General features: G+C 43.3%; 1 protein-coding gene across 1 annotated transcript in view; it reads left to right on the plus strand.

Annotated features, from left to right (window-relative positions):
• Positions 1–22,625, plus strand: part of LOC135196261 (uncharacterized) — a 69,944-nt gene extending 47,319 nt beyond the window's left edge. The window contains exons 2-5 of the mRNA XM_064222955.1: positions 4,418–4,550; positions 20,547–20,678; positions 20,989–21,163; positions 21,629–22,625. Of these exons, the coding sequence (XP_064079025.1) occupies positions 4,418–4,550; positions 20,547–20,678; positions 20,989–21,163; positions 21,629–22,434 (1,246 nt within the window). The 3' untranslated portion in view covers positions 22,435–22,625. The remainder of the gene's footprint in view (positions 1–4,417; positions 4,551–20,546; positions 20,679–20,988; positions 21,164–21,628) is intronic.
• Positions 22,626–22,997: the final 372 nt, after the last annotated feature.

A 22,997-nucleotide genomic window follows, 5' to 3' on the forward strand; every position in this document is an offset into this window, starting at 1 on the left:
CCGACTTCTACGGTTCAGCCCTTTCGAGGAGGGACCTCTCTCCAGAGCTACCTCTAAGAGAAGAGGTCTTGAGAGGAGAGGTAGGCTCCTTCCCGTCCCTTTAAGAAAGGGAAGTGAGACAGACAGCCTCCAAACACCAGTGGGGGCCAGGCTTCTCGAATTTGCAGAGGCGCCTGGTCACTCATAAACTCAGACGCCTCTTCCATGTCCATAATCAGGAAGGGATATCTTATCCCCTTCCAAGACAGTCCTCCACTAACGACCATTCCGCGGGAACTGTCAGCCAGATACAGGGACCCTGTACTGAGGGATACTCTTCGTCTGATGGTGTAATCAAATGTGGGACAAAAGAGCTATAGAACTGGTTTCTAGAGCAAAACTCTCCGGGGTTTTACAATCGGCCTTTTTCCTGGTTGCGAAAGCCCTCGGGGGGCTGGAGACCAGTTCTAGATGTCAGCGCTCTGAACAAGTTCGTTCGAAAGGAGAAGTTCTCTATGGAGACTTTCGGCCTAGTCCTTGCGGCGTTACGTCAAGGAGATTGGATGGTGTCGCTGGATCTCCAGGACGCCTATTTTCATGTCCCGATTCACCCTTCGTCGAAGAAGTACCTCCGTTCATGACGGGGGGAAGGATCTTTCAGTTCAGGGCCTTGTGTTTCGGCCTATCCACAGCTCCTCAGGTCTTCACAAGCCTGATGAAGAATGTGGCGAGGTTTCTTCACCTCAAAGGCGTCAACATCTCTCTATATTTGGACGATTGGCTCATCAGGGCCAGAACAAAGAGAGACAGTGTTTGGAGGACCTTTCTTTGACCCTAGACCTGATAAAGGCGTTGGGACTACTCGTGAACCTCGAGAAGTCACAGCTGATTCCAGACAGAACTGGGTCTATCTGGGGATTCAGATGGATTCTCGGGGTTTTCGAGTATTTCCTTCGCAAGAGAGAATCGTGAGAGGCTTGGAAAAACTCTCTCTCTTCTTAGGGAAAGAACGAACTTCGGCGAGGGAATGGTTAAGCCTACTAGGCACCCTTTCCTTGCTCGAACAGTTCTTTCTCTAGAAGACTACATCTTCGCCCTCTTCAGTTTTTCCTAAGGAAGATCTTGGAACTGGAAGACGGGACTTTTCTCTCCGACAGTTTTCTCCTTCCAATGGAGATGAAAAACCACCCACCTGCAATGGTGGTTGTCCCCTCCCCTCTAAAAGAGAACAAGGGGATTTCTCTGGAAGTTCCGAACCCAAGCCGAGTGTTGTATTCCGACGCATCGGAGAAGGGTTGGGGAGCAACACTAGGACCGAGAGAAGTGTCAGGCACCTGGAAGGCAGCACAGGTGTCCTGGCACATAAATTGCAAAGAACTTCTAGCAGTTCACTTAGCGCTAAAGCTCTTCGAACCCTTTGTGACGAACAGTGTGGTCCAAGTGAATGTGGACAACACTACAGCCCTGTCCTACATTCGGAAGCAAGGAGGAACACACTCAGTGTCGCTTTACGAGATAGCAAGAGATCTGCCTAATAATTTGGGCCTGCACAAAGAAAACTTCGCCCTCCCTCTAACAAAGATTTGTTCAGGGGACGAGAAACATCAGGGCGGACAGACTGAGCAGGAGAAGCCAGGTCCTTCACACAGAATGGACTCTTCATTCAGAGGTGTGTCAGAGTCTTTGGGATCTTTGGGGCACTCCTCACGTGGATCTGTTCGCCACATTCCTTTCCAAAAGGCTGGAAGTCTTTTGTTCAGTGGTGGAAGACCCAAGAGCTCTCGTGGTCGACGCCTTCCTGCTGGACTGGTGTCATGTGGACGTGTACGCTTTCCCCCCTTTCAAAATCCTGGGACAAGTGTTGAGAAAGTTCGTAGCGTCCAACGGGACAAGGATGACCCTGATAGCCCCGTTTTGGCCAGCACAAGATTGGTTTGCAGAGGTGCTGGAGGTGGACAGTAGACTTCCCAAGATCCCTTCCAAAAAGGATGGATCTTCTCAGACAGCCACACTTCGAGAGGTTTCATCAAAAACCTCCCCGCTTCTCGCTCTGACTGCCTTTCGACTATCGAAAGACTTGTCAGAGCGAGGGGGTTTTCTCGCGAAGCTGCAAGCGCTATCGCTAGAGCCCGCAGAGCTTCCACTAGATGAGTCTATCAGTCGAACGTGGGAGGTATTCAGAAGGTGGTGTAAGTCTAAAGAAGTTGTCCTCCTCCAGTACCTCTATAACCGAAATCGCCGATTCCTGTTGTTCTTGAGAGAGGTCTCTCATTTGTCTGTATCGACAATCAAAGGATACAGGAGCATGCTGTCGGCAGTATTTAGAAACAGAGGCCTAGACATTGCTGACAATAAAGATCTGCACGACTTGATTAGATCGTTTGAAACGACAAAAATCGAAGGAACTAACTCCACCCAGCTGGAACCTGGACGTAGTTCTCAAGTTCCTTTCGTCTGACAGATTTGAGCCGACCCCACGTAGCTTCGTTCAGGGATATAACAAGAAAATGCTTGTTTCTCCATCTTTGGCGACAGCCAAAAGAGTTAGCGAACTTCATGCCCTAGAAGATGAAGTCGGCTTTAACAAAGACTCGGCCTTTTGCTCGTTTAGAACTCTGTTTCTAGCGAAGAATGAAAATCCATCGAATCCCTGGCCCAAGAGATTCGAGATCAAAGGCTTATCGAGTCTAGTAGGGAGAGAAACAGAGAGGTCTCTTTGCCCGGTAAGAGCCTTGAAGTTCTTCTTACAAAGAAAGAAACAAATGGGAGGCTCTAAACAAAGTCTTTGGTGTTCGATTAAGGACCCCACAAGAATCATGTCTAAGAACGCATTAGCTTTCTTCATTAGGAGCGTCATTACGGATGCTCACAAGTTCTGTCCTGACGACTCTTTTCCGCTTTTAAGAGTAAAAGCCCATGAAGTTAGAGCAGTGGCGACGTCTCTCTCTTTTCAGAAGAATATGTCATTAAAGAAAATCATTGACACGACATATTGGAGGTGCAATTCAGTTTTTGCATCTCACTATCTTAAAGACGTTTCGCGTGACCTACGAGAAATGTTTTTCTCTGGGGACCATTTGTATCGGCGGATACAATACTGGGTACGGGAGCAAACATCAATCCTTAAATTTGTACATACCTTCTACTAGATATGTTCTAGATTCCTGCTGACAAAGAGGGCTTGGTGCTGCACTGGCGGCCAGTCACTGTTGTTCAGTAAGGAACTCTTGTGATATCTTTTAGGGGAGTATTTAATTTTTTTTTTGAGAATTTTTGTATAAATGAGTTTTTCGTTTCGAGTTATGGGTTGTTTGTTATGAGTTCGGGGATAACTCAGAGCAATTCTTTATACTAACATGGTGGTTAGGATCAGGTGGTCGGGATTGGTTATGCTCCTTCACAAGGTGTGTTGTCATAGAAGTGGTCCAGTACCCATTGACAAAGTCCTTTTAGGCTCTGCCGAGTAAGCGGTTCTTATACCCATCGACAGACCCACAAGAACTCTAGCCATAGATCTAATATCTCGCTAAAGTCTTGAGGTGATGCAGACTACCGGGCTACAGCCACGAAGTCTACCACCTATCAGGTAGGAACCAAGGTTTTTTTTTTTCTTTTATACCTACAACATATGTTGTTTACCTGTCTATTCCATATTAGCTGTCTCTGACCCTCCACCAAAGGGTGCCAATCAGCTATGTATATATCTGACAGGTAAGTTCATTGTATGAAAATGATATTGTTATAATACAATAAAGTTTCATACATACTTACCTGGCAGATATATACGATTAATGGCCCACCCAGCCTCCTCGCAGGAGACAGGTGGAAGAGAGAAAATATGATAGAAAACGGGAATGGTTCCTAGTCCTGCCGCCCAGGGCAGGCAGGTAGATCACCTGACCTACCGGTAGCGAGTGGCGCGAAATTTGAATTTCTGTCGGGGACGACGGAGTCTTAGCTATGTATATATCTGCCAGGTAAGTATGTATGAAACTTTATTGTATTATAACAATATCATTTTTCCTGTCATAAGTTGGGGCAAGAATGGGTAGAAAGTAAGGAAATCATGTTTAAAATGCTGAGAATGTCTGAATTAATGGCATATTTTAAAGAGAATGTATGAATTAATGGTACATTTTAAAGAGTTCCATTGCGTACAGTGTTTTGCATTTCAGTTTCTTTTAACTGTTAATATCTATGTGTCTATCTATAGTTTTGGTAGAGATCTGCATACTTTTTCAATTGTCAGTGTATTATGTGTTCATTGAAAAATACTACCATTTTTGTGTGTTGAATTTTACATGGTTAATTGACGAAATTGAAATTAGAAATACAGGACTGTGTAGTGAGATATAAAGTCCATTTTGTGGAAATAAGATTCTGCAATGTATTTCATAAAATTTGACTTTGCATATGTAATTTAGTTATCTATTTCCAGTTATGATGAACAAAATGCCTACCTTTATGGTTTGATTAGAAGGCATGATATTCAACGAAAGCGACAACCAGTCTCAGAACGTAGGACTTGTTCTTATAAATATTATGTGAGAATAAAAGGAAAAGAGATTCAGGTTAGTAAAATGGAATGTTCAAGTCTAATTTTTTTTTTTCACCTACTTATCCCTAACATATACAGTTGAGAAGTTTGTCTCCTAAAATTTAATTGTTTTGAATATGCTAGAAGGCATACAACTGTTTAATAATTAAAAACAAGTTGTGACCGAGTTCAGGGGTTCATGTATTTTTAAAGTGCAACAAAACTTCAGAGATTATGTTTTAATGTTGTTTTCTATATATATTACCATTAAATTCTCTCTCTCTCTCTCTCATTTTTTTGTAAAACTTAAGAAACAGCAATTGATACATAATCTTTGTCAAATTATGTAAAACAATTAAAAGTAATACAGTAATATTCATATGGATAATGAAGTGTGTAATAATAAATGAAATCCAAGAGAAAGCTTTACTATTAATACAAAATCCATGGTACTACTAATAAAACAAAATCCAAGAGAGAGCTGTAATACTTAATACAAAATCCAAGAGAAGGCAAGTAGTCACAGGTGTGTGTGTTGAGTATTAGGCCGAAGTCCTAGCTACTAACTTCATTGAACCATTTTTTTAAATTGCTCTAGAGTGAACTTATCTCTGCTTTATAGTATATAAGAGAGACAAGCCACGTGACTGAGGCCAATTCAGTGCATGGTTTTCTATCTACCCATACTCAGTCTATATAGTACTTGATTACCCCTTTCCACCCCCATATCCCACCTAAACAGAAAGCCAATTGACACTTGCTATTCTCATCAAACCAAGCAGTGTATGCAGATGTTCAGGTGGATTGCATGGCTGAACATGGGCAATTTTTGTGATACCAACCAAACACAGTTTGATCTTAGCTCTGCATCTTAGTTTTATACATTCAACTTACCTGTCAGATATATACATAGCTATTACTCCGTCGTCCGACAGAAATTCGAATTTCGCGGCACACGCGGCAGGTAGGTCAGGTGATCTACCCCCCCGCCGCTGGGTGGCGGGAATAGGAACCATACCCGTTTTCTAATTCATATTTTTTCTGTCGCTTGGAATGTAAACAACGTTTGCAGTTCCTCCTGATGGATTTTCGTGTTTCATCGCCATCGATCGTCTGGGCTAACTTTTACAGGGAAGTAATGGATCTTTGGTTCGGCATACGCTTTTGTTAACTTTTAGAATTTTTTGATAAAATTAACTTCGAAAATTTAGAAGATTAGTGACGTGTAACTACCGAAGTTTGTTTTCGGTAGACACTCGTCCACTTTCACGAAAAGTGAATTACGTATACTTTCATGAAAGGGAATTACTTATATTTATTCATTAATACAAATAAGTGTTAGAGTTTGATTATCTTTCTTCCTAGTTGGGGAAGTCAGAAAAGTAACTATCCTTTAGAAGCTTTATTAGCTCTTGTGTTAACGAGCAATTATAGTAGTAACAGTACTAGTAGTTGTTGCATCCTCATCACCTTCTTACTCCGCAGAATCTACAATATCATATTTGCAAATTGTAGACTTTGGATATAGTTCGAATGCGAACTCTTAGAACGTAAGAAGTGAATATAGTGTTCCCCCATTACAATGGAGGGTGCGTCTGATCGGCTCTGTCTCGCTCTCAGGTCTAGACCTCTTCCAAGCTCACAAGCCCAGAGGAGAAGGAATGTCGAAAACCAGTAAGGAGGTTTCAGAGAATCCCCACCGGTCAGGCGTCCCTCGGCAGGTTCTGTAGAGCGTCCCAGACTGCCAGGGATAGCCATGGGAAACGGCATCCTAAAACAGTGTTTCTCCCTTTTTATGCCTACGGTTCCTCGATGGATAGAAGAACTTCAAATGAATGAAATTGGCGAAGATCCTCGTATAATGCCTTCTGGTAGAATTATTCAAAATTAGAATGACATTAATCGATCCACCTTTCGGAATCAGGCGACGATTTAGCGCCTTCTAATATAGTAGATCATTCGATAACATTTGTGATAAAGTCATTGTTCGAACATTTTTTTTCGCAACTAGACGAGAGCGCTATCCAATGGGGGTATGAAATTGTTATTTCAACATAAGATTCCCCATTGGTGCATTTTTAGATATAAATCTATTATGATGAGAACGATTTAGATTGTTTGTCAATCGAATGAATTATATGGATCTCGTTGAGTGATAAAGCATATATGTATGACTTTTAAGCTTCTAGCTCCTACCATGCTTAGGACAAATCGCCTTAGGACTACGGTATGGCAAGGCATAGACACATACCGAAATTTATGCTATAATGGTCAAGTGAAATCCTTACAAAATTTCCTAAATTAATACGGTTTACCTTAATGTAATAGTATTATAGAGGATTCTATTAAGCTAGAGTATGAGTTATATGATGCTATCGTGTCTTCGAGAAGAGATCGGAGAAGCATATCTTTATGCGTGGATTGAGAGTAGGATAGAACATTTTTCTTCGTGTTAGAAGAGGTTTCCATGAATTACCAGTACTCTTCTAGGACTTTCCTAGGAAGGAATAGGTTTAAAAGAATTGTTTAGACGACACCTATTTAGTTTCTAGACTTGTCGAAGTCTCGTTAGCTTAATTATGCTTATATAAAAACTTCCTGAAGTTCGATAATAATTTATAAGATTCCTTTATTTAATGGAGTAACTGGCAACTATGGAAAGGGAAGGCCAGACTGCTTTCGCTTTGAAGACCAACCAACGCAGTCGCAGTACCATCTTGTTCTCAGTCGTGAGAGGTCGTTTACAGCTCTCTCTCCTGCGGAATGGGATAACTATAACCGTATCTCTTCCCTACAATCGTGGTCTTAGCCTCGGATTGAGGGAATACTGAAGCTATCATAAATAATATAGTGTCTGCCTTTTGTTAGGAATCTTTCAATAAGAAGGATATTACAACCTTTCAATGCTGTTTTAACCGTAGGTAACATGATTAAAGGATTCTAATGCAGCAGAACATGATGTTATTTAATGCACTCATACTTACGAAAGCATGGCTTATTAGAATACATACTTAGTGAGAAAGAGAGATGTAATAGAGATTCACTTCAAGACTAACGGTAAATGGTTTAAGTCTTTCGAAAAAGGACACAACCGTATTTAGAATCGGATATTGCGCAGAAGTTGTATGAGTCGGATGGGAAACATTCTTTTAGTGGGAAATGGTTTCCCTGAATGGATTATACTACGTATATAAAAGTTTATTCATAATAAGAACGGAATTAACATATGAAAGGATGGTCGGGGGGTACCATAAAGACACAGATGTTATGGCACATAACATAAAGATAATTAGTAGGAGGCGCCAGCCTGGCGCAGATGCGCCACCCTGGCACGGGTTGCGCCGGCCTGGCGCAGGTTGCGGCCCAACCCAGGCGCAAGTTGCGCCCACCCTTGGCGCAAATTGCGCCAGATTGGGTGCAATAGGCCTAGAGCACCCATCCAAAATATTTCTCGTTTGAGCGAGTTATTAAATAAAAGCAATGCAAGAATTTGCGAGGTTCGAGTCCGTGAGAACCAATCGACGACGATAATAACTGTTAAAGTATGTCTAACATTTATTGCAAAAGAGTTGTGAGAACCTGCGAGAAGGTCTTCTTCATAGATCTCTTAGCAAGAAGACGAAGAACAGTCTTCCTGTAGACTGCTTCCTTTTCCTCAAACCATGCCATAAGGAATCATAAGCGCCAGCCAGACGCCTGGCTCTAACTAGAAAATAATTAGTTAATAGATATACCTTAGAGCAAATTATGCCTTTCCCCTTACAATAGAGCTGGGAAGGTTACTCAGTCCCCTCGGCACTGGTAGTGGGTTCCTTCTCGCTCAGGAAAAAAGGGGGGGATACGGAAGAATTAACCGAGGAAAGAATAATTCCCCTTCCGATATACTCGTATTAGAGGAAAATTGAGAAGAAACATCCAACTATGGAAGTACTGTAGAATTATAGGATTCTTACAGCACCTCTTCTTATTTTGATATCGAGATTTCCTGACCAAGGTTGCGAGTAATAGGCCATAAAGGCTCCAGCCAGGCTTTAACCAGGCGATAGGCGCCAACCAGGCGCGAGCGCCAGGCTTTAACCAGGCGATAGGCGCCAACCAGGCGCGAGGCGTCAGCCAGGCGCGAGCGCCAGGCTTTAACCAGGCGATAGGCGCCAACCAGGCGCGAGCGCCAGCCAGGCGCAAGACATCAGGATCTCCAATTTCTCAGTATTTGGAGATAGACTTTCCAAGAGTTTCCTCTTTGAGAACTGACACAAGATCAGTTTTTTCCTGACAGGGACACAAGTTGTCGCACAGGCGGCCGTGGCCCTTGTCAGGATTAACTGAAAATTGTGGAAGTCTCTTAACAAGAACAGACTTCTCATGTCAGGTAATATAGTGGTCGCTGAGCGACTTCTTTCCTGGCAAGAGGAGTTGTTTTGGGAGAAACTCTTTTTGCCAGATCAACCCTCTACTGACAATTATTCTAGATATCGCACAGGCGAACGTAGTACGTGTCAGGATAAGTGGGTTCTTCTGCTTTATAGACCTTTACATGGTGAAGAGAACTGATATCTTTAGAGGTATCTTGCTTTCCTCAACCTTATGAGACAAGTGATAGAAAATATATCGGACTCATAAGTTTAATCTGGGTGGCAGGTTTTTTAGAAAGACCTTGGCAACCCCTTTTTTATTGCACGTTTCGGCTAGTCCCTTGAACCATGCAGCTCCTCTTTCTCCTCTTTCATTGTTATTAACAGGATGGTATATTATCCTACTCCTATGTAAACATAACAAGGGAGACCTTGTAATGTTTTGGTACTGGAAAAGACTCGTAGGAGCTCAGTAGGGTGAGAGGCTCTTTCAAGTATCTGAACCGTACATTACGGCCTGATGTCCTAGGATAGGAATCTTGAATGATTCTCCTCGATCCTGGATCAGTTAGTAGGAGAATAGGATAATAATAATTTGTTTTCATACAATCAACTTACCTGTCAGATATATACATAGCTAAGACTCCGTCGTCCCCGACAGAAATTCAAATTTCGCGCCACTCGCTACAGGTAGGTCAGGTGATCTACCGGCCTGCCCTGGGCGGCAGGACTAGGAACCATCCCCGTTTTCTATCATATTTTCTCTGTCGCCGGTGGTATCAACATTGGTGCTATTACCTCCTGACTTAGATTCTTATTTCATCCTTTGATCATCGTTTCTCGCTTTTTGGTGACGTATCTGGATCGTTGTTTTTTGGCATTCGCTACTGTGGACTGTTTTGGAATTGCTTTTTGGATTTTTTCTCAGTATGTATGATTCAAATTGTAGAGTGAGAATGTGTGTGAATGTAGGCTGCAGGGTGAGGATGCCGAAAGCTTCGGTTGATCCTCACACTGTATGCCGTAAATGTAGGGGGTTTCAGTGTTCTGCTAATAATACTTGTAATGAATGCGAGGGATTAAATGCAGAAGAGTGGAAGACTTTAACTTCTTATTTGAAGAAGTTAGAGAGGGGGATAGGGTTTAGACGTCTGAAAGGTGTGAGTTCAAGGACCTATTGAGCCTTTTACTGATAATTCTAATCCTACTGATTTAGATTCTCCCTATGTTTCTCATTTCAAAGTTGTACCTTTCCCCCCCGGAATCGGGCTCGGAAATCGCGATCGCCGCATCTGAAAGCTACAATTAGAGACATGAAGTCCAAAATGGCGGACTTACAAGGTAAGGCTAGTGAAAGTGAGCATTACAGTGAAGTGAGTTCTCCCAGTGTTGTGGAGGTGCGTTTGATCGTCCCTGCGACGCTCCCAGGCCTAGACCTCTTCCAAGCTCCCATGCCCAGAGGAGAAGGAAAGTCGAAAGCCTTAAGGAGGTCGTGGGGAATCCCCAACGGTCAGACGTCCCTTCAGCTAGCTCTGTTTCGTGGCAGGCTGCTCAAGGGCGCTCTAGAAAAAAGCGTCCTTCGTGAGTGTTTCTCATCCTCTCCCCTCTCCCTCACCTAAACGAGGGTGGAAGGAGTCGAATTTATCGAGACCTCTGAAGCGTCATATGAAAGAACCCGAAATTGATTCGAGCCCCAGAGCGTTTCTCAGATGACGCTCCCTCTTCTATTAAGAAGGCGAAGGTGGCGGTCAGCGGTCACCCGTCGAGTACGCAGAAGTACCCTTTCCTACTTCTCCCCGAGTGATGACGAAAGGCGTCATGCAGTTGACGTGGGAGAAGCTTCAAGGAGAATTATTATGGCAGTTCAAGAGCAACTGACCTCTCTAGTGGAGTTTTAGCGCCTCGTAGGAAGGACGTTGCGCTTCCAATCAAGAAGTCTCGTCCTCTCTCCCCTGCTAAACGAGAAGCATCATGCAGACGTGAAGCTTCCAAACATCTTACAGAAGCTTCGGGTTCGAGAGCGAGAGCGGTTGCTTACGAAAGTTTCGTAACGCCAGAGAGACGTGAGACGTCTTTTAGACATGAAGCGTCTTTGAGAGCTGTTGGTAGACGTGAAGCTCCGACCAATATTTTGGCGCCAAGTACGACGCCTTTTGAGAGCGGAGCGTCTTCCAGGCGCGAGGCGTCATCCGGACGTCAGCAGCAAAGTAAGCAGGAGACGTCAGCCAGGACGCTTGGCGGACGAGAAGCGTCATCCAAGCGGGAAGCGTCTTCTTTTTATCGAGAGAAGCCTGAGCTTTTGGCGCCTTCCAAGGCTATTAAAGCGGGGAAGAGGAAAGAATATCATTCCCTTAGCCCCTCTCCTATTCCTATTAGGAGTTTGTCTCTCCAGAGGAGGAACGTACACGAAAGGGGAGCGGAGACTCATTTAGATCCCGAGTTGGAAGGAAACTTGGAGGATGAATATCAAGGAAGAGAAGGACTGTCGAACTATAAAGTTTTGACTGCCTTGCTTCTTGAGGAGTATGGAGACGAATTGACTCCTGCCGCTCCTCCTTCTCCGCGCTCTCTGTTTTCGAGTGCTAAGACGAAGAAGTCTCGTCTTTTCTCAAAAATCAATGAACCCACCATTTCTATGAAGAGGGCTCTACAATCATTAGACTCGTGGATGAAGTCTAAGAAAGACTTAGTAAGAACGGTCTTCTACATGCCTCCAGCGAGACTAGCTGGTAAAAGAGGCATTTGGTATCAGACGGGAGAGAATATGGGTATTGCTCTCCCGTCTACGTCAGAAGCAGACTTTTCGACCTTAGTTGACGCTTCACGTCGACAAGGTCTCAACTCGGCACGGATTACGTGGGGCATTTCTGAACTGGACCATCTCCTCAAGGGACTCTTCATGTATTGGAAGTTTTCAACTTCTTAGATTGGTCCTTGGGGTGATGTCCAAGAAAGCCCATGATTCGGAAGGAATCGAACCGGAAGCCCTTTTGTGCATATTGTCTTGTATAGACAAAGCGGTACAGGATGGCTCTTTTGAAATCTCCTCTTTGTTTGGAGCAGGTCTTCTAAAGAAGAGGGAGGTATATGGTCCTTTTAACCAAGGCAGTCTCACGCTCGAGGGCAGCGCTGCTGTATTCGCCTTGTCTGACTTTTTGTTCCCTTCTCAGTTGGTGAAGGACATTGCTCATTCATTAACTGAGAAGGCGACTCAGGATCTTCTGACGCAGTCAGCAAGGAAGAAGAAGCCTGCTTCTACATTCTGACAAAGAAAGGACCGAGTACATCGGTTCAGCCCTTTCGAGGTGGTCCGACCTCCAGACCTCCCGCAAGAAGGAAGGCTCCGGAGAAGAGAGGTAGGTCTGCCTTTCGTCCCTTTAAAAAGGGAAAATGAAGCTTCTCTCCTCCAAACACCTGTAGGTGCCAGGCTCCTGGGATTTGTGGAGGCCTGGACACTTATAAACGCAGACGCGTCATCGTTGGCTATAATAAGGAAGGGATATCGTATCCCTTTCCTGAACACTCCTCCCCTAACGTCAATACCAAGGGAACTAACAGCCAAGTACAAGGATCCTGTGCTGAGGGATACTCTTCGATCGATGGTGGAACAAATGTGGGACAAGAGAGCGATAGAACTAGTACTAGATCAAAATAAAAACTCCCCAGGGTTTTACAATCGCCTTTTTTATGGTTGCGAAAGCCTCGGGAGGCTGGAGACCAGTACTGGACGTCAGCTCTCTGAACAAATTTGTTCGGAAGGAGAAGTTCTCCATGGAGACTTCTGCTTCAGTCCTGGCGTCATTACGACAAGGAGATTGGATGGTGTCTCTAGATCTCCAGGACGCCTACTTTCACGTCCCGATCCACCCTTCATCGAAGAAGTACCTCCGTTTCATGACGGGGGGAAGGATCTTTCAGTTCAGAGCCTTATGTTTTCGGCCTGTCCCACAGCTCCTCAGGTCTTCACAAGCCTGATGAAGATGTGGCGAGGTTTCTTCACCTCAAAGGAGTAAATATCTCTCTGTATCTGGACGACTGGCTCATCAGGGCCAGATCAGAGAGACAGTGTTTGGAGGACCTGAAGTTAACTTTAGATCTGATCAAAGCGTTGGGATTGCTCGTGAACCTCGAGAAGTCGCAGCTGACCCCCAGACAGGACTTTAGTCTATCTGGGGATTCGGATGGATTCTCGGGGTTTTCGAGTATTTCCTTCGCAAGAGAGAATCGCAAAGGTTGGTTTTGCGGATAGTCTCTCTCTTCTTAAGGAAGGAACAGACGCGGCGAGGGAATGGTTAGAGCCTTCTAGGGACCCTTTCCTCGCTCGAACAGTTCTTCCCACTAGGAAGACTTCATTTACGTCCGCTTCAATTCTTCCTCAAGAAGTCTTGGAGTTGGAAAACTGGACAACTTTCGGACGTCTTTCCCATTCCAGTGGAGATAAGATCGCACCTGGAATGGTGGTTGCCCCCTCTGGAAGAGACAAAGGGATCTCTCTAAGTACACAGAACCCAGACTAGTGTTGTACTCCGACGCGTCGGAGAAAGGTTGGGGAGCAACATTAGGCTCGAAGGAGGTGTCAGGCACCTGGGAACCAGCGCAGGTGACTTGGCACATAAACTGCAAAGAGCTCTTCGCCGTGCATCTGGCTTTGAAGAGTCTAGAAACCTCTGGTGTTCGAAACAACAGTAGTGCAAGTAAACGTGGACAACACTACCGCACTTGCCTACATTCGATAACAGGGAGGGACTCACTCCTCGTTTCCTTTACGAAACGACAGATGAGACCTTTTTGCTTTGGACGTCTCACAGGAACATCTCCCTTCGACAGGTTCGTGCAGGGAGTAAAGAATGTGAGGGCGGACAGACTCAGCAGGAGGAACCAGGTCCTTCATACAGAGTGGACCCTACACGAGGAAGTGTGTCAGATCTCTGGTCGCTCTGTGGGGACACCTCATGTGGTATCTCTTCGCCACATTCATTTCCAAAAAGGCTGGCAGTCTTTTTCTGCTCGGTCGCGGAAGATCCAAGAGCTCTTATGGTAGAGCGCCTTCCTGCTAGATTGGTCTCGAGTAGACGTATATGCCTTTTCCTCCTTTCAAAATCCTGGGATTAGTAATGAAACAAAAAAGTTTTTTGGTGGCGTCAAAGGAGACGAGGATGACATTGATAGCCCCCTTTTGGCCGGCCCAAGATTGGTTTCTCGGAGGTGGTAGAGTGGATCGTAGACTTTCCAAGATCCCTACCAAGAAGGACGGATCTTCTCAGACAACAGCACTTCAAGAGGTACCATCAAAACCTCCCCGCTCTCGCTCTGACTGCCTTCGACTATCGAAAGACTCGTCAGAGCGAGAGGGTTTTCTCGCACGAAGTGGCAAGCGCGATCGCGAGAGCACGCAGAACCTCCACTACGAAAGTATATCAATCGAAGTGGGAGGTTTTAGAAGGTGGTGTAGATCTAAGAAGTTGTCCTCCTCCACTACCTCTATAGCGGAAATTGCTGATTTCCTTCTATTCCTGAGAGAGCAATCTCATCTAGCTGTATCCACAATAAAGGGATACAGAAGTATGCTCTCGGCTGTCTTCAGGAATAGAGGATTAGATCTGGCAGATAATAAAGATCTCCACGATCTCATAAGGTCATTTTGAGACTTCAAAGTCTAAGGAACTGGTCCCTCCGAACTGGAACCTAGACGTGGTCTCAAGTTTCTTTCATCTGAAAGATTCGAACCTCCTCATCTGGCTTCGTTTCGAGACATCACCAGAAAATGCCTATTCCTATTATCTTTAGCTACGGCAAAGAGAGTTAGTGAATTACATGCTCTGCAAGATAAAGTAGGTTTCAAGGGAGACTCAGCTATTTGCTCGTTTAAGACACTGTTTTTAGCTAAGAATGAGAATCCCTCGAATCCCTGGCCTAAGTCATTGAAGTTCAAAGGACCATATCGAGTCGCGTAGGAAGGTGAAGCAGAAAGATCTCTATGCCCTGTAAGAGCTCTAAAGTTTTACATTCAGAGAAAGCATCAGCATGGGAGGCTCTAGACAAGGTCTTTGGTGCGCCGGTTAAAAGACCCCACAAGACTGATGTCCAAGAATGCGCTGGCATTCTTTGTGAGGAACGTCATTACAGACGCGCATAAGGTCTGTTCTGACGAACAGTTACGACTGTTGAGAGTTAAAGCTCATGAAGTGAGAGCAGTAGCGACGTGTCTCTCGTTTCATAAGAATATGTCGCTTAAAAACATCATAGATACGACATTTTGGAGATGCAACCTCAGTATTTGCATCTCATTACTTGAAAGACGTTCGTGTGACATATGAGAAGTGTTTTCTCTAGGTTCTTTCGTATCGGCGGATACGATTCTGGGTACGGGAGCCGACACCAAGCCTTAAAAGTATATACTTTTCTTCTTTTTGGATATGGTCTGGAGTCTCTTCGAACAATGGAGGACTTGGTTTAGCACGGGCGCGGCCGTCTATGTTGTTCAGTAAGGGAATCTTGTCATATCTAATTAGATGAGTATAATTTTTTTTTTTTTTTTTTAGAAATTATGTATGTGTGCGTAGTGGTTTTGAGTTACGGTTGTTGTGACGAGTTCGGGGATAACTCGGAACAATCCTTAGTTCTAACATATGGTTAGGATCAGGTGGTCGGGATTGGTGTGTGCTCCTTCATAAGGTGTATTGTCATATAAGTGGATCAGCACCCATTGACAAAGTCCTTTCAGCTCTGCCGAGTAAGCGGATAAGACCCCATCGGCAGACCCACAAGAACTCTTGGCCATAGATCATATATCTCGCTAAAGTTTCTTGAGGTGATGCAGACTACTGGGCAAACACCCACGAAGTCTACCACCTATCAGGTAGGAACCAAGGTTTTATTTATACCTACAACATATGTTGTTTACCTGTCTATTCCATATAGTAGCTGTCTCTTACCCTCCACCGAAAGGTGCCAATCAGCTATGTATATATCTGACAGGTAAGTTGATTGTATGAAAATGATATTATTATGTTTACAATAAAGTTTCATACATACTTACCTGGCAGATATATACAATTAAAGGCCCACCCAGCCTCCCCGCAGGAGACAGGTGGAAGAGAGAAAATATGATAGAAAACGGGGATGGTTCCTAGTCCTGCCGCCCAGGGCAGGCCGGTAGATCACCTGACCTACCTGTAGCGAGTGGCGCGAAATTTGAATTTCTGTCGGGGACGACGGAGTCTTAGCTATGTATATATCTGCCAGGTAAGTATGTATGAAACTTTATTGTAACATAACAATATCATTTTGCAGAATAACGATGATAGAATTTTTCCATTCTCTCGTTGCCCAGGCACGAGGACAGGAAGAAAGAATATAAGAGAGAGGTAGCAATATACGCCATCTTTATGTTATAGAAAGGGGAATAAAATTTAGTCTTTTTCCCCTAAAAGATAAACTCTTTACAGAATGTAAGACACAGGGCGTCAAAGAAAGAGAGGATATATGTTATGCCTCATTTTAGACTTAGAGAGGTTGGATTCTCAGAGGTCACGTTCTTCTCACAGCAGGTTTTGGAAGTCTTTTCCAAGACAGTCTGAATATTCTTTCAGCATCTATTTTAAATGGACCTTAACAACCTCTCCACTCTGAGTCTGTCTGCGTGCAGACTGACCAGAAGTGGACATGAATGAGAGGATGTTTCAAGGTAAATGACAGTAGTCATGGATAAGATATATAATTACTGCAGATCGTGCTTGAGGGAATGAGGAAACTGTCCTCTTCCGATACCTCTGTGAACCACATAGCGGTTTTTTTTTTCTTCCCTTTCAGAGGGAAGAATTACCTTTGTATATATCTGCTATCAAAGAACGCAGTAAAAGGCTATACTCTGTCTCTATAAAGGGAATTGGAGATAGCAGAGCATTAAGATCTTCGGGATCTTACACAATACCTCTATACGACAAGACTTGGAGATCTTATAGTTACAATGGGATCCTATTTGGGCCTCAGATTCCGTGTTCTGACAAGATGGAACTGCTCCTCATCAATGTTTCTCTTGGTACTAATCGACCAAAAGGACGAGTGAGATTTTGGGCTTGGAATCTGGAATCAAATTCTAGAAAGACTCGGCAATGGGTTCCTGCCAGCATGGTATGTTTGGCAAAAGAACTATAACCTTTTATTCCTGGATCAACGCTTTCAGATAAAGGATTCGTTGTCCAGGCAATGTATTTACGTTGTTATCTACAAAAGAAGATAAGGTTTAAACGTTTGCTGACAGAATCTTTGGAATACGATGAGGGCTCAAAACTACTTCCCAGAACGTTCGAAGAGATATATTTAAAAGAGCTAGAAATCGGGAGTCCTCCCAATTTCAGCTCAGAGTCTCCTTAAACTTCCAGGCTCTTTCCCTGCCTTCGTGCAAGGATAGGGAAGATTTTGCAACGAGAGAACTCGTCAACATGTAGGAAGAGTGCTCGTTAGCAACTGAAGTATCAAGTATGATCCTCCTCGGAGGAAGACTGGTCTCTCGGACTATTAGATTTCCTATCGTCTACTGGATGTAGCCGACTAAAATTACCTCCCCTTGTTGCAGAGGCCATAAGCTCAAAGTGAAAGAATTTCTTCCTCCCTTTTCCTTTCTCCTGATAAACGATTGTGGATGTTCAGACTTTCGGACAATGTAGCGCCAATCAGCGCCAAATGCCAAACAGGCGTAAAGACGCCAGAGCAAGGCAGTCCAAATAAACACTGTCATTGTCTGATGAGGAGAAGGAGTAGGCCTCCAATCTGGCGCAGATGCGCTAGAGGCGAATAAATCAGGCAAATAAAGTGTCCGAGGTGGACATCGCCAGTTTTCATCGAGACTTAACAAGCTCGAATCTCCTGCAAAGTGGGGAGAAGTCAGCCAGGCGCGAGGCGCCAGGCAAGCGAAGCACCAGCCAGACGAGGGCGCCAGCCAGGCGCGAGAAACGCCAGGCAGCGAAGACGCCAGGCAGGCGTGAGGCGCCAGGCTGGCGCGAGGGCCAGCCAGGCGCCAAAGACGCCAGGCAGGCGCAGGCGGCCCAGCCCAGGCATCGAGAGGCGCCAGGCGCAAGACGCCAGGGCAGACGCGAGGCGCCAGGCAGGCGCGAGGCGCCAGACAGGCGCGAGGCGCCAGCCAGGGGCGAGGTGCCAGCCAGGGGCGAGGCGCCAGCCAGGCGCAATCCAGGCTCTGGGCTTCATCCAGAAGAGATCTGTTGCAAAGAAAGCCCTGGTCTTCTTTGGAAGAGTGGAATAATTTCTAAAGCACTTCTTGAGTAACTTGATGTTTCCTTCAAACGCTAATGAATTAAAAGCGCTTGAAGTGCGAGCTTTTAACAATTCTTGTTCTTTCCATAACAATATGTCGTGAGAGTCATATTAGCTGTAATAACGGGAGATGCAACTCTGTGTTGACTTCTCTTTGCACGAAGGAGATCAAGTGGGCCTATGAGAGATCCTTCTCTCTTTGTTATACATGTCCACGGATGCGTTGCTGGGATAGGGAGCCGACACTGATCCTTAACTAGTGAATTAAAATTTTTTTTATTTTAACATAAGTGTATTATTTTGTGGGGTTATTTGAAATGAGTTTGGGGATAGCTCTTTTCAAAATTAAGCACAAACCCTCGTGTTAGGATCAGGTGATCGGGATCGGTGTTGTGCTCCTTAAATTATGCCAATAGGCATTGGTGTATTGTCATGTAAGTGGATAAGACCCCATTGACAAATGACCACTAGATTCTGTCAAGTAAGTGGATAAGACCCCATTGACAGATCTACAAGAACTCTTAGCCATAGGTCACATCTTCGCTGAGGCTCTTGAGACGAAGCAGACTACTAGCAATAGCTAGGAAGTCGACCCTTCGTCTAAACACATAGGAACCAAGGTTTTATTTATTTATTACCTACAACGTATGTTGTTTACCTGTCTATTCAGTAATAGCTGTCTTTTACCCTCCACCAATGGTGTGAATCAGCTATGTATATATCTGACAGGTAAGTTGAATGTATAAAAATGATATTGTTATGATACAATAAAGTTTTATACATACTTACCTGGCAGATATATACAATTAAATGGCCCACCCAGCCTCCCCTCAGGAGACAGCTGGAAGAAAAAATATGAATTAGAAAACGGGTATGGTTCCTATTCCCGCCACCCAGGCAGGCGGGGGCGGGGGGGTAGATCACCTGACCTACCTGCCGCGTGTGCCGCGAAATTCGAATTTCTGTCGGACGACGGAGTAATAGCTATGTATATATCTGCCAGGTAAGTATGTATAAAACTTTATTGTATCATAACAATATCATTTTTCATTTATACAATTTTATTTGCCCTTAGTATACCATTTAGTTCAGCATAGAAAAAGTATCTGATGACACTGAGCAAGATGTGATCGTAGGTGTAGTTGTTCCTCTTGCTCATGTTCTCTGTAAGCTGACTGTCCTGATGAATATATCCCCATGTATCTGCTGCAGTGAGAGTAAAAGTGATGATGTGCAAATGTCCTGGGATTGGCTTATTTGTGGTAGGTTTATCCACCTGTGACATTGAGCCTCACATCTTCTGGCACCATTGTAAGGAGTGTGAAGAAAGGTTGCTTAGCTCTGAGTTCACCCTTAAACAGATTTAAAGCAAGAAGGTGTCTATGTTAATCAACTTTCCTTTACCCCAAGACTCCTTCAGCAGTCAATAGTTAACTCCATTCACAGCATCTGTCTATCCTCTTTCCTCTTGCTGTTCTCTCCACTAAAGGCTTGATGTCTTTCCTTGCTTTCTTCAGGCAATGAACTCGGTATGCTGTTAGTAAGGGCTTTGTATGCTGATTGAGTAGCCCATCAGCATTACTACATGATACTTGTGAAAGATTTTTTTGAAGCTCCTGTGTTGTCCCCTAAGATATGTAAGGTTCTCTGGCAGTCCATTCCTTTGCTGCTTTTTGAATGAAGCTAGGTAGGCTGATGCTGTTCTGCTACAGGTGCACCTAAGTTTTCCCAAAAACTTGTCTTGACCACTTCCTTGGGATTAGATGAAGATCAAGTGAGAGAAGTAGGAGATAGGCTGAGAAGTGCCATTGTACAGTTCCCTCTTCCTTTTCCTTCCCCGAGCTCATTATCAATCCTTTTTGTGTACCTGTTCATCCTCATATGACTACTTGATCTCTGGATCAACAAAGCGGTAAAAGGGCTTGAAAGTCTTCTACCCATGAAATTTATAATGTGGTTACTGTGTCTAGTACTGGTCCCCATCACTTGTAATGGTTGCCAGTCAGTATGGTACCTGCAGCTGGTGATTAATTATTTTGCATAATAGGTATGATCTCCATCATCATTGTAGCCTCCCAAAGAGAGAATAGTTCATAATATCAGCAGGCCCTATGGGCACTCATAGAATTTGAAGATAGACCTACTATTTGATTGAGAGCTGTGAGAGATTGGAAGTTTATGGAAGATGGTGCTAAGGAAAGATATGAGTGGTGGAATTTCACAAGGCTATTTGTGTTGCGCATGTGTAAGTAAATGTGGCAAGTAGAAAAAAGTATGGACAACTTTTGTTGTTGCTTGTATACTGATTGTGTCTTCAACTGTATCATAATAGTTCCTTCTTTTCAGTTGTGTAAAAAAGCTATTACCAGTATTAATGGAATATCATAATGGCACCTTTTTTTCAGGTGTGTAAAAAAGCTTTTGCCAATATCCATGGAATATCGGATAAGAAAATCCGGACGCTTTGCATAAAGCATGAACAGAATATACTGTTTCCTAAAGACAATAGAGGCCGCCATCAGAATCGTCCCAAAAAGGTAAGGTATAGTTCAAGTACTGTGTAAATATTTCTTAATATGTGTTAGTGTTTTATATCCAATTTCCTTGAACATTTTATATATTTGTTCTATATTGAATTAAAGCCTCGCATGACCAGACGAGTTCAACCAAGGTCTTGTCAAACATCAAATATATGTAGGAATAAAGCTAAACACAGATAGGTAAGAACATGAAAAATGAAGCTACCTCATATTTTGATGAATGCTGGTTGTAGTTTGAATAATGTATGAACTTTGTTTGCTACTGGGTATGATACAGGAAATAAAACTAATTGTTGCATTTTCACAGGTAACACCAGAGTTGATAACATTAATTAAGCATCATATTTTGAAGATGTTGTCAGGTCCAAATGGTAGTGATTTTATCAAGACTGATAAAAATCAAGGACCAGATGTTAACATATCAAAGCTTCATAAAAGTTTCCTCCAGCAGTATGAGCCAGAGGCTATTGATCAAGAAAGTGGTAAGTAGAAACTGATATTCCTTTGTGTGATCATACACATGAGGTTGTTATGTACATATTTGCATGTACAGACTTGTCATTTTACTAATACTTTGGTTTCTGTTGCCAGGCATTTCAGTTGTAGTGAAATGAAGGCTTTGATGTATGGAACAAAACTTCAAATTCACTGGAGGAATGCTATTACAAATATAATCATTACTTCAGTGTGTCTTGCAAATGAATGTAATTTAGTACTGTTGATATTTAATATTAAATGAAGATAAAAATGCTGTATTACAAATATCACAAAGAAGACATTCTTTCAGGATGTTGCTTTTTGTTGGTTTGGTTTTATGTCTGGAATATGATACCAGAACAGTGAAGTGGTTCTGATATGCTTTGTGAAATGAAGAATAGAAAAGCACATTAATCCATAATTACAGTGATTTAATTTTCAGTAATGTTGTTACATATGTTATTTTTCAGATAAAGTGATAAAAGACTATGATGCAAAAGTCAAGTCGTGGTTATATTTCAAAGTATTCCATGAGGAATTCAAGTCAATGGATTTCAACACAGTGAAAAGAAAATTATCAGATCTTCGGAAAAGTTTGGAGGCATCAGGTGCTCTTCAGGTTACTAAAAAGAAAGCCACCAAGCAATCCCGGCCCCGACCTCGCGTCCAAGAAAATTCAGCAGGTAGAACCACAACACCAAATGAAGCCTCAGCATCTTCTGTGGGTGTGGCAGTTTCGACAGGTCATGCAGCTCAAATGGGTGGTGGTTATATGGGAGGCCAACAGCCTCATCCACATCCTCTTCCAGCAAACCTACAATTAAGTGTCCTTGGTCTGCAGCACTTGGGTAACAATGCTCATACAGGAGCAGCTTTCAATCCAGCTGCCGGACAGCAACCTCAGCAACAGCCACTTAATCTCCAGACAGGTGGTGGTGGAACAGGCCAAGGTGGGGGTGGGAGTGAGCAGCCGCAACCAATTCCTCTAAATCTTCACTCTGTTGGAGGACATATGCCTTCCTATTACCTATCCCTTGGTCACATGTCTAATTTAATTTCCCTTCCAGTCTCTCCGGGTGGGGGAGTTCAGACTGCAAACACACAGGGAGGCAATTTCCCAGCACAGCATAACATGCAGCAATTTCAGCCTGGTACCATTATACCAGCTCATGCTGTAGCTCAAAGTGGACCTGCACCCTCAGGTCAGCCTCACGTTTTACAAGGTGGTGTAGGGGTAACTTATACTGGTCCTCAGCATAATCATACAATGTATTAACTGTTGATTCACATTAGAAATGTGCATGTGTATATTGTTACAAAAACAGTATATTCCTTGGATGTTGTTATTTTTATGTAAATTTGAAGTTTTTCAGATGCAAGAATTTTATGTTTCGTATCAACAGTGATGTTTTAATATACTGTATTTGAGTTGTATATGCTGTGGTATATAAACGAAGTTTTACATAATATATTCTTTCATTATAGAGTTCTAACAGCCTTGCATGTATGAATTGTCTATTTTCTTGACAATTGCTATGTAAATATAGTATAAATTGATGCCCTGACAGTATTGCCTATACATAAATTAGGTAAAAACTGGTAGAAGTAAAGGGTAATATTTATCCTAAAGAATCTTTCTCTAATTTGGGCTATATTGATCAAAATTTAAAAATCTAGTATTCAAGAATACATTTATATCACTTTTCCTTGATTGTATGTCTTCATTGGATTGCCCTTACATGTGTGATTTGGGGTTACTCTCCATCACCGCTGTGTTGGTGGGTCTCTGGTTTTAGTTGAGAAGTTTTATATTTCAGTCACTGGTTTTTGTGTACATTA

The sequence above is a fragment of the Macrobrachium nipponense genome, chromosome 17 (assembly GCF_015104395.2).
Source record: "Macrobrachium nipponense isolate FS-2020 chromosome 17, ASM1510439v2, whole genome shotgun sequence".
In the NCBI taxonomy this organism is placed as follows: Eukaryota; Metazoa; Arthropoda; class Malacostraca; order Decapoda; family Palaemonidae; genus Macrobrachium; species Macrobrachium nipponense.